Below are 14,356 nucleotides of genomic sequence, written 5' to 3'. Positions count from 1 at the left end.
AAAAATCCAAATATTTCCCCAAAAACCCCCTTTAAACCCCCCCAAACCACCCCAAATTTCCATTAAAACCCAAAAAATTTCCAAAAATCCCAAAAAACCTCCAAGAATCCCAAAAAATCCCCAAATTCCCAAAAAATCTGCAAAATCTCCAAGAATTCCCAAAAATCCCCCGCAACCACCCCAAAAATCCAAATATTCCCCGAACATCCCCTTTAAACTTCCCCAAACCGCCCCAAATCCCCCAAAAATTTCCATAAAAAACCCAAAAATTCCCAAAAAATTCCCAAAAAATCCCAAAAAATCCCAAAAAATCAAAAAAAATCCCAAAAATTCCCAAAAAACCCAAAAATTCTGCAAAATTCCCAAAAATTCCCAAAAATCCCCCACAACCACCCCAAAAATCCCCAAAAAACTCCCAAAAATCCCCCCAAAAATCCAAATATTTCCCTGAAAATCCCCTTTAAACTTCCCCAAACCGCCCCAAATCCCCCGTTAAATTTCCATTAAAAAACCCAAATATTCCCAAAAACCCCAAAAATTTCACAAAATCTCCAAGAATTCCCAAAAATGCCCCACATCCCTCCCAAAAATCAAAAAAAATCTCCCCAAAATCCCCCCGAAAATCTCCTTCAAACTCCCCCCAACATCCCCAAATCTCCCCCAAATTTTCATTAAAAAACCCCAAAAAATCAAAAAAAATCCCCAAAAAATCCCAAAAATTCCCAAAAAATCCCAAAAAACCCAAAAATTCTGCAAAATTCCTGAAAATTCCACAAAATCTCATATAACCATCCCAAAAATCCCCAAAAATCCCCCAACCCCCCCCCCAAAAAATCCAAACATTTCCCCAAAAATCCCCTTTAAACTTCCCCAAACCGCCCCAAATCTCCCCAAATTTCCATTAAAAAACCCAAAAATTTCCCTAAAAATCAAAAAAATCCCAAAAATTCTGCAAAATTCCTGAAAATTCCCCAAAAATCCCCCACAACCATCCCAAAAATCCCAAAAAAACTCCCAAAAATCCAATTATTTCCCCCAAAAACCCCCCAAAAATCCAATTATTTCCCTCTAACCACCCCCAAACCCCCCAAACCCCTCCCAGAATATTCCCGAATGTCCCGGAAAGTTCCGGAATTTCCCGGAAAGTTCCGGAATTCCCGGAATCCCCACCCCGGCGTCGACGTCGGCGCCGTGCTCCAGCAGCAGCAGGACGCTCTCGCGGGACCCGGCGGCCACGGCCACGTGCAGGGGGGTCAGGCCTGGGGGGGAGGGGCGGCTCAGGGACCCCCAAATTCCCACCCGGACACCCCCAAAATTCCCAAAATAAATTCCCGAAAAAGTTCCCAGAAAAATCCCCATTTTTTACGCGTTTTTTCCTCATTTTCCCGCCATTTTTTCTGATTTTTTACTCATTTTCCCGCCATTTTTTCCTCATTTTCCCTCCCATTTTCCCAATTTTTTTCCCAAATTTCCCATTTTCCCCCCAAATTTCACCATTTTCCCCCCAAATTTCCCATTTCCCCCCCAAATTTCCAATTTTCCCCCCAAATTTCACCATTTTCCCCCAGTTTTCCCCATTTTCACCCCATTTTTTCCTCAATTTTGGGCCAATTTTTCCCCAAATTTACCCCGCCATTTTTTCCCATTTTTTCCTCATTTCTCCCCCATTTTTCCCTATTTTTTTCCCCAAATTGTTCCCGAATTTTCCTCCCAATTTTCCCCCAATTTTTCCCAGATTTTTCCTCGATTTTCCCGATTTTTCGCATTTCCCGCCATTTTTTCCCATTTTTTCCTCATTTTCCCGCCATTTTTCCCGGGTTTTTTCCCAGTTTCCCTCCAATTGTTCCCCCAATTTTTCCCGAATTTTCCTCCCAATTTTCCCCCAATTATTCCCAGATTTTTCCTCGATTTTCCCGATTTTTCCCATTTCCCACCATTTTTTCCCATTTTTTCCTTGTTTTCCCCAATTTTCCCCATTTTTTCCCAATTTTTCCCCCATCCTAATTTTCCCCAATTTCCCCCCATTTTTTCCCCAAATTCCCCCTTTTTATCCCAATTTTCCGCCCACTTTTCCTCCAAATTCTCCCCAAATTTTCCCATTTTCACCCCATTTTCTCCCCCAATCTTGGGCCAATTTTCCCCAAAATTTCACTAAATTTTCCCAATTTTCCCCCATATTTCCCCAATTTTCACTTAAATTCCCCCAATTTTTCCCCAAATTTCCCCATTTTCAACCCATTTTTTCCCCCAATTTTGGGGCAACTTCCCATATTTTCCGCCATTTTTTCCTTAACTTTCACCGATTTCCCACCGAATTTCTCCAAAATTTCCCCAAATTAATTCCCACATTTTTTCCCAAAATTTTCCCGGGTTTTCCCATTTTCCCCCCAAGTTTCCCCTTTTCCAACCCATTTTCCCTCCAAATTTCCCCATTTTCACCCCATTTTCTTCCCCAATTTTGGGCCAATTTCTTCCAAAATTCCCCCGATTTTTCCCTAAATTTCCCCAAAATTCCTCCAATTTTCCCCCCAAATTTACCCATTTTCACCCCATTTTTTCCCCCACTTTTGAGCCAATTTCCCCCAAATTTCACTAAATTTTCCCAATTTTCCCTTAAATTTTTCCACTTTCACTCCATTTTCTTCCCCAATTTTGGGTCAATTTTCCCCCAATTTTCCCCCAAATTTCCCCAAAATTCCTCCATTTTCATCCCAAATATTGCCATTTTCACCCCATTTTTGGGCCAATTGCCCACAGATTCCCCCATTTTCCCCCCAAATTCCTCCATTTTCCCCCCAAATTTCCCCATTTTCACACAATTTTTGGGCCAATTTTCCCCATTTCCACCGCATTTTTCCCCCCAATTTTGGGCCAATTTCCTCTAAATTTCCCCATTTTCACCCCATTTTCCCCCCAAATTTTTCCATTTTCAGCCCATTTTTCCCCCAATTTTGGACCAATTTCCCCCAAATTTCCCCATTTTCCCCCCAAATTTTTCCATTTTCAGGCCATTTTTTCCCATTTTTTCCCCAAATTTCACCAATATTTCCCTGAAAATTTTCCCAAAATCCCCATTTTCCCCCCAAAACCCCCCAAAACCCCCCGTATTTTACCCAAAATTTACCCTCATAATCTCTGGCCTGCAGGTCTGGCGGGGGGGCGGGGCCGCGCAGCAGCTCGCGCAGCACGCGGGGGCGTGGCCCGGCGCAAGCCCCGCCCCCCGGGGCCGAGGCCCCGCCCCCCCACAGGTGGGACCCACAGGCCAGGTGAGCGCAGGTGCGGCCGAGCCGGTCCGGGGCCATGGCGGAGGCGCCGTGGGACAGAAGGAGGCGGACCAGGGACACCTGGCCCGTGATCACCGCCAGGTGTAGTGGCGTCTGTGGGGACACGCGTGTGACATGTGTGTGACACGTGTGACACATGGGGCAGGGACACCTGGCCCGTGATCACCGCCAGGTGTAATGGCGTCTGCGGGGACAGGTGACACGGGTGTGACACACCTGGGACATGTGTGACACATGGGGCAGGGACACCTGGCCCGTGATCACCGCCAGGTGTAGCGGCGTCTGTGGGGACATGGGTGTGACATGTGTGTGACATGTGTGACACATGGATCAGGGACATTGGGGACACCTGGGACAGGTGACACGTGTCTAACATGGGGCAGGGACACCTGGCCCGTGATCACTGCCAGGTGTAGCGGCGTCTGTGGGGACACGCGTGTGACACGCGTGGGACATGTGTGACACATGGGGCAGGGACACCTGGGACACCTGGGACAGGTGACACGGGTGGGACACGGGTGGGACACGGGTCAGGGATATTGGGGACACCTGGGACAGGTGACACGGGTGTGACACGGGTGGGATATGGGTCAGGGACACCTGGGACAGGTGACACGGGTGTGACACGGGTGGGACATGGGTCAGGGATGTTGGGGACACCTGGGACAGGTGACATGTGTCTGACATGGGTCAGGGACATTGGGGACACCTGACCCATGATCACCGCCAGGTGCAGCGGCGTCTGTGGGACACGTGTGGGACATGTGTGTGACATGTGTGACATGGGTGGACATGGGTCAGGGACACCTGGGACAGGTGACATAGGTGTGACACACCTGGGACATGTGTGACACATGGGGCAGGGACACCTGGGACACCTGGGACAGGTGACATGTGTCTAACATGGGTCAGGGACACGGGTCAGGGATGTTGGGGACACCTGGGACAGGTGACACGAGTGGGACACGGGTCAGGGACATTGGGGACACCTGGGGACACCTGACCCGTGATCACCGCCAGGTGCAGCGGCGTCTGCGGGGACACGGGTGGGACATGTGTGGGACAGGTGTGACATGGGTGGGACATGGGTCAGGGACATTGGGGACACCTGGGACAGGTGACACGGGTGTGACACGGGTCAGGGACATTGGGGACACCTGGGACAGGTGACATGTGTCTGACATGGATCAGGGACACCTGGGACAGGTGACACGGGTGGGACACGGGTCAGGGACGTTGGGACACCTGGGACAGGTGACATGTGTCTAACATGGGTCAGGGACATTGGGGACACCTGGGGACACCTGGCCCGTGATCACCGCCAGGTGTAATGGCGTCTGTGGGACATGGGTGTGACACGCGTGTGACACGTGTGGGACACGTGTGACATGGGTGGGATATGGGTCAGGGACACCTGGGACAGGTGACACGGGTGGGACATGGGTCAGGGACGTTGGGGACACCTGGGACAGGTGACACGGGTGGGACACAGGTGTGACACGGGTCAGGGACGTTGGGGACACCTGGGACAGGTGACACGGGTGTGACATGGGTGGGATATGGGTCAGGGACACCTGGGACAGGTGACATGTGTCTGACATGGATCAGGGACATTGGGGACACCTGGGACAGGTGACATGGGTGGGACACGTGTGACATGAGTGGGATATGGGTCTGGGACATTGGGGACACCTGGGACAGGTGACACGGGTGGGACACGGGTGGGACACGTGTGACACATGGGGCATGGGCACTGGGGACACCTGGGACAGGTGACATGTGTCTAACATGGGTCAGGGACACGGGTCAGGGACACCTGGGACAGGTGACATGTGTCTAACATGGGTCAGGGACATTGGGGACACCTGGGGACACCTGGCCCGTGATCACCGCCAGGTGTAATGGCGTCTGTGGGACACGCGTGTGACACGCGTGGGACATGTGTGACACATGGGGCAGGGACACCTGGCCCGTGATCACCGCCAGGTGTAGTGGCGTCTGTGGGACAGGTGTGGGACACGCGTGGGACATGTGTGACATGGGTGGGACACGTGTGACACATGGGACAGGGACATTGGGAACACCTGGGACAGGTGACACGGGTGGGACACGGGTGGGACACGGGTGGGACACGGGTCAGGGACGTTGGGGACACCTGGGACAGGTGACACGGGTGGGACATGGGTGGGACACGGGTCAGGGACACCTGGGACAGGTGACACAGGTGGGACACGGGTGTGACACGGGTGGGATATGGGGCAGGGACACCTGGGACAGGTGACATGTGTCTAACATGGATCAGGGACACGGGTCAGGGACGTTGGGGACACCTGGGACAGGTGACACGGGTGGGACACGGGTCAGGGACACCTGGGACAGGTGACACGGGTTGGACACGGGTGTACACGGGTGAGGGGTGGGGCTGGGGGCGTTGTCAGGTGACAAAGGGGCGGAGCTCAGCGGCTCCTCCAAAGTCCCCAAAATGTCCCCAAATGTCCCCAAATCCCCCCAAAGTTCCCAATGTCCCCGATGTCCCCGATGTCCCCAATCCCATTTTTCCCAATTTTCCCAAGTTTCCCCATTTTTTCCCCATTTCTCCCCATTTTTCCCCATTTTCCCCATTTTTTCCCCAATATGTCCCAATTTCTCCCCAATATATCCCCAATGTCCCCAATCCCATTTTTCCCAATTTTTCACCATTTTTCCCCATTTTTCCCGATTTTTCCCCATCTTTCCCAATTTTTCCCCATTTTCCCCATTTTTCCCAATTTTCCCCCATTTTTCCCCAATACGTCCCCAATGTCCCCAATGTCCCCAACGCCCCCAATCCCCCCAATGTCCCCAAATGTCCCAAATCCCCCCAAATGTCCCCAAATCCCCCAAATGTCCCCAAATGTCCCCAATGTCCCCAATCCCATTTTTCCCAATTTTTCCCAATTTTCCCCCAATGTTGCTCAATGTCCCCAATCCCCCCAATCCCCCCAATGTCCCCAATGTCCCCAATGTCCCCAGTCCCATTTTACCCAAATTTTCCCCATTTTCCCCCAATCCCATTTTTCCCCATTTTTTCCCAATTTTTCCCCATTTTTCCCCCAATGTCCCCAATGTCCCCAAATCCCCCCAATGTCCCCAATGTCCCCATTATTGTCCCCAATGTCCCCCCAATGTCCCCCCAATGTCCCCAATGTCCCCAATGTCCCCAATGTCCCCCCAATGTCCCCAATGTCCCCAATGTCCCCAATGTCCCCAACCCCCCCAATGTCCCCAATGTCCCCAATGTCCCCAATGTCCCCAATGTCCCCAATGTCCCCAATCCCCCCAATGTCCCCAATCCCCCCAAATGTCCCCAATGTCCCCAATGTCCCCGATGTCCCCAATGTCCCCATGTCCCCTCACCTGTCTCAGGTGGTTGTACACGTCGAGGTCGCGCCCCCCCCGCAGGAACAGCGACACCAAGCGGCGAGCGACGGTCACTGCGCCCTGTGCCACCGCGATGTGCAGCGGCCTGGGGACAGCGGGGACATTGGGGGACATTGGGGACATTTGGGGGATTTCGGGGATTTGGGGACATTGGGGACATTGGGGACATTGGGGACATTGGGGACATTGGGGGGGATTTGGGACATTGGGGACATTGGGAAAAAATGGGAGGAAAAAGGGAAAAAATGGGACTGGGGACATTGGGGACATTTGGGGACATTGGGGACATTGGGGGGGTTGGGGACATTGGGGACATTGGGATGAATGGGGACATGGGGGACGTTGGGGACATTGGGGGATTTCGGGGATTGGGGACATTGGGGACATTGGGGACATTGAGGGGATTTGGGGACATTGGGGACATTGGGAAAAAATGGGAGGAAAGAGGGAAAAAATGGGATTGGGGACATTGGGGACATTGGGGACATTGGGGGGATTTGGGAAAAATGGGGGGAAATTTGGGAAAAATGGGGTTGGGGACACCGGGAACATTTGGGGACATCGGGGACATTGGGGACATTGGGGACATTGGGAAAAAATGGGATTGGGGACATTGGGGACATTGGGGGATTTGGGGACATTGAGAAGATGGAGAAGATTGGGGACATCGGGGACATTGGGAAAAAATGGGGAACAATGGGAAAAAATGGGGGAAAATTGGGAAAAATGGGTTGGGGACATTGGGGACATTGAGGACACTTTGGGGGACTTGGGGACATTTGGGGACATTGGAGAAAAATGGGAGAAAAAGGGAAAAAATGGGGGAAATTTGGGAAAAATGGGATTGGGGACATTGGGGACATTTGGGGACATTTGGGGACATTGGGGACATTTGGGGACATTGGGGACATTGGGGACATTTGGGGACATTGGGGACATTTTGGGGACATTGGGGACATTGGGGACATTGGGAAAAAATGGGTGGAAAAAGGGAAAAATGGGGTTGGGGACATTGGGGACATTTGGGGGATTTGGGACATTTGGGGACATCGGGGGCATTGGGGGCATTGGGGACATTGGGGGAATTGGGGGGACATTGGGGACATTTGGGGACATTTGGGGACATTTTGGGGACATTTTGGGGACATTTGGGGACATTTTGGGGACATTTTGGGGACATTTTGGGGACATTTGGGGACATTTTGGGGATTTGGGGACATTTGGGGACATTTGGGGACATTTGGAGGCAAAAAAAAAGGGGGAAAATCGGGGGAAATTTGGGAGATTTGGGGACATTGGGGAAGTCCCAAATATCCCCAAATGTCCCCAAAATGTCCCCAAAATGTCCCTCAAATGTCCCCAAATGTCCCCAAAATGTCCCCAAAATGTCCCCAAATGTCCCCAAATGTCCCCAAAATATCCCCAAATGTCCCAAAATGTCCCCAAATGTCCCCAAATCCCCCCAAATGTCCCCAATGTCCCCAAAATATCCCCAAAAAGTCCCCAAATGTCCCCAAAATGTCCCCAAATGTCCCCGAAATGTCCCCAAATGTCCCCAAATGTCCCCAGAATGTCCCCAAAATGTCCCAAAATATCCCCAAATATCCCCAAAATGTCCCAAATGTCACAAAATGTCCCCAAATGTCCCAAAATGTCCCCAAAAAGCCCCGAAATGTCCCCAATCCCTTCCCGCCCCTCCCCCCGCGCTGTTCCCGTAAGGGGGCGTGGCCTCCCCGCCGTGGGCGTGGCCTCCCTGATGACGTCACCGAAGGCGCGGGGATTCCCCTCGGGGTGGGGGCGGGGACATTTTGGGGACATTTCGGGACATTTTGGGGACATTTCGGGACATTTTGGGGATTTTGGGACATTTTGGGGACATTTCGGGACATTTTGGGACCTTTTGGGACATTTGGGGACATTTGGGGACTTTTGGGATCCCCGGAGAGGGAAATTTGGGGGTTCCCGGGTGAATTTTGGGGTTTCCCGGGTGAATTTTGGGGATTTTTTTGGGGTTTCCCCGGTGATTTTGGGGATTTTTTTGGGGGTTTCCCGGGTGAATTTTGGGGTTTCCCGGGTGAATTTTGGGGATTTTTTTGGGGTTTCCCGGGTGAATTTTGGGGTTTTCGGGGTGAATTTTGGGGTTTTTGGGGTTTCCCTTGTGAATTTTGGGGGTTCCCGGGTGAATTTTGGGGTTTTCCGGATGAATTTTGGGATTTTTGGGGTGTCCCAGGTGAATTTTGGGCATTTTTTTGGGGTTTCCCGGGTGATTTTTTGGGGTTTCCCGGGTGAATTTTGGGGTTTTTGGGGTTTCCCCGGTGATTTTGGGGATTTTTTTGGGGTTTCCCAGGTGAATTTTGGGGTTTCCCGGGTGAATTTTGGGGTTTTCCGGGTGAAATTTGGGGATTTTTTTGGGGTTTCCCCAAGTGAATTTTGGGGTTTTCCGGGTGATTTTGGGATTTCCCGGGTGAATTTTGGGATTTTTGGGGTTTCCCAGGTGGTTTTGGGGATTTTTTTGGGGTTTCTCAGGTGAATTTTGGGGTGTCCCGGGTGAATTTTGGTAATTTTGGGGTTTCCCGGGTGAATTTTGGGTTGTCCCGGGTGAATTTTTGGATGTCCCAGGTGAATTTTGGGGTTTTTGGGGTTTCTCAGTTGAATTTTGGGGTGTCCCGGGTGAATTTTGGTATTTTTGGGGTGTCCCAGGTGAATTTTGGGGTGTCTCGGGTGAATTTTGGGGGTCCCAGGTGGATTTTGGGAGTCCCGAGTGAATTTTGGGGTTTTTGGGATGAATTTTGGGGTTTTTGGGGTGGATTTTGGGGTTTTTGGGGTGAATTTTGGGGTGAATTTTGGGGTTTTTGGGGTGAATTTTGGGGTGAATTTTGGGGTGAATTTTGGGGTTTTTGGGGTGAATTTTGGGGTGAATTTTGGGGTTTTTGGGGTGAATTTTGGGGTTTTTGAGGTGAATTTTGGGCTGAATTTTGGGGTGGATTTTGGGGTTTTTGGGGTGAATTTTGGGGTGAATTTTGGGGTTTTTGGGGTGAATTTTGGGGTGGATTTTGGGGTGAATTTTGGGGTGAATTTTGGGGTGGATTTTGGGGTTTTTGGGGTGAATTTTGGGGTGAATTTTGGGGTGAATTTTGGGGTGAATTTTGGGGTTTTTGGGGTGAATTTTGGGGTGAATTTTGGGGTGAATTTTGGGGTGAATTTTGGGGTTTTTGGGGTGAATTTTGGGGCGGATTTTGGGGTTTTGGGGGTGAATTTTGGGGTGAATTTTGGGGTGGATTTTGGGGTGGATTTTGGGGTGAATTTTGGGGTTTTTGGGGTGAATTTTGGGGTGAATTTTGGGCTGAATTTTGGGCTGAATTTTGGGTTTTTTGGGGTGAATTTTGGGGTTTTTGGGGTGAATTTTGGGGTTTTTGGGGTGAATTTTGGGGTTTTTGGGGTGGATTTTGGGGTGAATTTTGGGGTGAATTTTGGGATGAATTTTGGGGTGGATTTTGGGGTGAATTTTGGGATGAATTTTGGGATGAATTTTGGGGTGAATTTTGGGGTTTTTGGGGTGAATTTTTGGGTTTTGGGGTGAATTTTGGGGTTTTTGGGGTTTCTCTGGTGGATTTTGGGGTTTTTGGGGTGAATTTTGGGGTGAATTTTGGGGTGAATTTTGGGGTTTTGGGGTGGATTTTGGGGTGAATTTTGGGGTGAATTTTGGGGTTTTTGGGATGAATTTTGTGGTGGATTTTGGGGTGAATTTTGGGGCGAATTTTGGGGTTTTTGGGGTGAATTTTGGTGGTTTTGGGGTGAATTTTGGGGTGAATTTTGGGGTGGATTTTGGGGTTTTTGGGATTAATTTTGGGTTTTTTGGAGTGAATTTTTGGGTTTTTGGGGTGGATTTTGGGGTTTTTGGGATGAATTTTGGGGTTAATTTTGGGGTGAATTTTGGGGTGAATTTTGGGGTGAATTTTGGGGTGGATTTTGGGGTTTTTGGGGTGGATTTTGGGGTTTTTGGGGTGGATTTTGGGGTGAATTTTGGGGTGGATTTTGGGGTGAATTTTGGGGTGGATTTTGGGGTGGATTTTGGGGTTTTTGGGGTGGATTTTGGGGTGAATTTTGGGGTTTTTGGGGTGGATTTTGGGGTGAATTTTGGGGTGAATTTTGGGGTGAATTTTGGGGGGGATTTTGGGGTGAATTTTGGGGTGAATTTTGGGGTGGATTTTGGGGTTTTTGGGGTGGATTTTGGGGTTTTTGGGGTGGATTTTGGGGTGAATTTTGGGGTTTTGGGGCAGAATTTTGGGGTTTTTGGGGGTGAATTTTGGGGTGAATTTTGGGGTGGATTTTGGGGTGGATTTTGGGGTTTTTGGGGTGAATTTTGGGGTGAATTTTGGGGTGAATTTTGGGGTGAATTTTGGGGTGAATTTTGGGGTGGATTTTGGGGTGAATTTTGGGGTTTTTGGGGTGGATTTTGGGGTGAATTTTGGGATGAATTTTGGGGTGAATTTTGGGGTGGATTTTGGGGTGAATTTTGGGGTGAATTTTGGGGTTTTTGGGGTGAATTTTGGGGTTTTTGGGGTGGATTTTGTGGTGAATTTTGGGGTGAATTTTGGGGTGGATTTTGGGGTGAATTTTGGGGATTTTGGGGTGTCACTCACGTGTCCCCGTCCTCGTCCTGCCGCGTGGCGGCGGCGATGGCGGCGGCCAAGGGGGGCTCAGGGGGGACCCCCAAATTTGGGGATCCCAAAATCGGGGCGGGGGGAACCCCCAAAATTCCCCCTCCCCCCAAAAACGGCAGCGGCGGCTCCGCCCTCACACCTGGAAGGGAAAAATTGGGAAAAATTGGGAAAAATTGGGGGAAAAATTGGGAAAAATTGGGGGGAAAATTGGGGGAAAATGGGAAAATTTGGGGGAAAAATTTGGGGGAATTGGGAAAATTTGGAAAAAAAATTGGGGAAAATGGGAAAAATTTTGGGGGAAAAATTTGGGGGAAAATGGGAAAATTTGGGAAAAAAATTGGGGGAAAATTGGGAAAAAATGGGGGGAAATTGGGAAAATTTGGGGGAAAAATTGGGGGAAAAATTGGGAAAATTTAGGTGAAAAATTGGGGGGGTAATTGGGAAAATTTGGGGGAAAAAATTGGTGGGAAATTGGTAAAATTTGGAGAAAAATTTGGGGAAAAATATGGGGGAAAAATGGGAAAATTTGGGGAAAAAAATGGGAGAAAATGGGAAAATTTGGGGAAAAAATTGGGGAAAAATTGGGGAAAAAATTGGGGAAAAATTGGGAAAGAAAATTGGGGGAAAATTGGGAAAATTTGGGGAAAAATGGGGGGAAAAATGGGAAAATTTGGGGGAAAAAATGGGGGAAAATTGGGAAAAATTGGGGGGAAAATTAGGGGAAAATTGGGAAAATTGGGGAAGAAAATTGGGGTGAAAATGGGAAAATTTAGTTGAAAAATTGGAGAAAATTGGGAAAATTGGGGGAAAAATGGGAAAATTTGGGGGAAAAATTGGGGGGAAATTGGGAAAATCTGGGGAAAAATTGGGAAAATTTGGGGGAAAATTTGGGGGAAAATTGGGAAAATTTGGAGAAAAAAATTGGGGGGAAAATTGGGGAAAATTGGGGAGAAAAAAATGGGGGGAAAATGGGAAAATTTGGGGGAAAAAATGGGGGGGAAATTGGGGGGAAATTGGGAAAATTTGGGGAGAAAAATTGGTGGAAAAATGGGAAAATTTGGGGAAAAATTGGGGGGAAAATGGGAAAATTTGGGGGAAAAATTGGGGGGAAATTGGGAAAACCTGGGGAAAAAATTGGGGGGAAATTGGGAAAATTTGGGGAAAAAAATTGGGGGAAAATGGGAAAATTTGGGGAAAAAATTGGGGGGAAAATGGGAAAATTTGGGCGAAAAACTGGAGGAAAATTGGGAAAATTGGGGAAGAAAATTGGGGGGGAAAATTGGGAAAATTTGGGGAAAAAAATGGGGGAAAATTGGGAAAATATGGGGAAAAAAATTGGGGGGAAAAATTGGGGGAAAAATTGGGGGAAAATGGGAAAATTTGGGCAAAAAATTGGGGGGAAATTGGGAAAATTTGGGGGAAAAAATGGGGGAAACATTGGGGGGAAATTGGGAAAAGTGGGAGAAAATCAGGAGAAAATTGGGGGAAAATTGAGGAAAAATTGGGGAAGAAAAGTGGGAGAAATGTGGGAAAAATTGGGGGGAAATTGGGGAAAATTGCACAAAAAATTGGGGGAAAAATCAGAAAATAACAGGAAAAAAATTGGGGGAAAATGAAGGGGAAATTGGGAAAAAAATAGGAAAAAACTGGGAAAAATGGGGAATATTGGGGGGGAAAATGGGGGAAAGTTTGGGATAAAATTGGGGGAAATTGGGAAAAAGTGGGGAAAAAATCGGGAAAAAACTGGGAAAAATGGAGAATATTGGGGGGGAAAATGGGGGAAAATTTGGGATAAAATTGGGGAAAATTGGGAAAAAGGGGGAGGGGAAATTGGGCAAAAATTGGGGGGAAATTTGGGAAAGGTGGGGATAAAATGTGGGGAAAATTGGGAAAAAAATGGGAAAAATGGGAAAAATGGGGAATATTGGGATAAAAATGGGGGAAAGTTTGGGATAAAATTGGGGGAAATTGGGAAAAAATGGGGGGAAATTGAGAAAAAAGTGAGGGAAAAATTGGGGGAAAATTGGGAGGAAAATTCGGGAAAAATTGGGGGGAAATTGGGAAAAAATGGGGAAAAAACTGGAAAAAATGGGGAATATTGGGGGGGAAATGGGGGAAAATTTGGGATAAAATTGGGGAAAATTGGGAAAAAGTGGGGAGGGGAAATTGGGAAAAAATGGGGGGAAATTAGGAAAAAATGGGGGAAATTGGGAAAAAATGGGGAAAAAACTGGGAAAAAATGGGGAATATTGGGGGGAAAATGGGGGAAAATTTGGGATAAAATGGGGGGAAATTGGGAAAAAGTGGGGAAGGGAAATTGGGCAAAAAATTGGGGGGAATTGGGAAAAAATGGGGAAAAAAGTGGGAAAAAATGGGAATATTGGGGGGGAAAATGGGGGAACAATGGGGGAAGTTTGGGATAAAATTGGGGGAAATTGGGAAAAAATGGGGGAGGGGAAATTGGGGAAAAAATGGGAAAAAATGGGAAAAATTGGGAATATTGGGGAAAATTTAGGGGGAACAATGGGGGGAAGTTTGGGATAAAATTGGAGGAAATTGGGAAAAAGTGGGAATAAAATGTGGGGAAAATTGTGGGAAAATTGGGGAAAAAATGGGTAAAAAATGGGAAAAATGGGGAATATTGGGGGGAAATAGGGGAAAATTTGGGATAAAATTGGGGGAAATTGGGAAAAAGTGGGAAAAAATGGGAAAAATGGGGAATATTGGGGAAAATTTAGGGGGAACAATGGGGGAAGTTTGGGATAAAATTGGGGGAAATTGGGAAAAAATTTGGGGGAAATTTGGGGAAAGGCGGGGATAAAATGTGGGGGAAATCGTGGGGAAATTGGGAAAAAATGGGGAAAAAACTGGGAAAAATCGGGAATATTGGGGGGGAAATGGGGGAAAGTTTGGGATAAAATTGGGGGAAATTGGGAAAAAAATGGGGGGAAATTGGGGAAAGGTGGGGATAAAATGTGGGGAAAATTG

At 48.3% G+C, this 14,356-nt stretch overlaps 1 protein-coding gene across 1 annotated transcript in view; it reads right to left on the bottom strand.

The window, feature by feature from the left end:
* BCL3 (BCL3 transcription coactivator) overlaps positions 1 to 14,356 on the bottom strand; it is a 63,422-nt gene that overhangs the window by 17,497 nt on the left and 31,569 nt on the right. Inside the window, exons 2-5 of the mRNA XM_072920759.1 lie at positions 11,348 to 11,507; positions 6,681 to 6,789; positions 3,125 to 3,377; positions 1,171 to 1,259 (exon numbers count right to left, since the gene is read on the bottom strand). Of these exons, the coding sequence (XP_072776860.1) occupies positions 1,171 to 1,259; positions 3,125 to 3,377; positions 6,681 to 6,789; positions 11,348 to 11,507 (611 nt within the window). The remainder of the gene's footprint in view (positions 1 to 1,170; positions 1,260 to 3,124; positions 3,378 to 6,680; positions 6,790 to 11,347; positions 11,508 to 14,356) is intronic.

This window comes from Taeniopygia guttata, chromosome 33 (genome assembly GCF_048771995.1).
Source record: "Taeniopygia guttata chromosome 33, bTaeGut7.mat, whole genome shotgun sequence".
In the NCBI taxonomy this organism is placed as follows: Eukaryota; Metazoa; Chordata; class Aves; order Passeriformes; family Estrildidae; genus Taeniopygia; species Taeniopygia guttata.
Note: the sequence above shows the minus strand (reverse complement) of the source record. Positions and strands in the feature narration are given on the sequence as shown.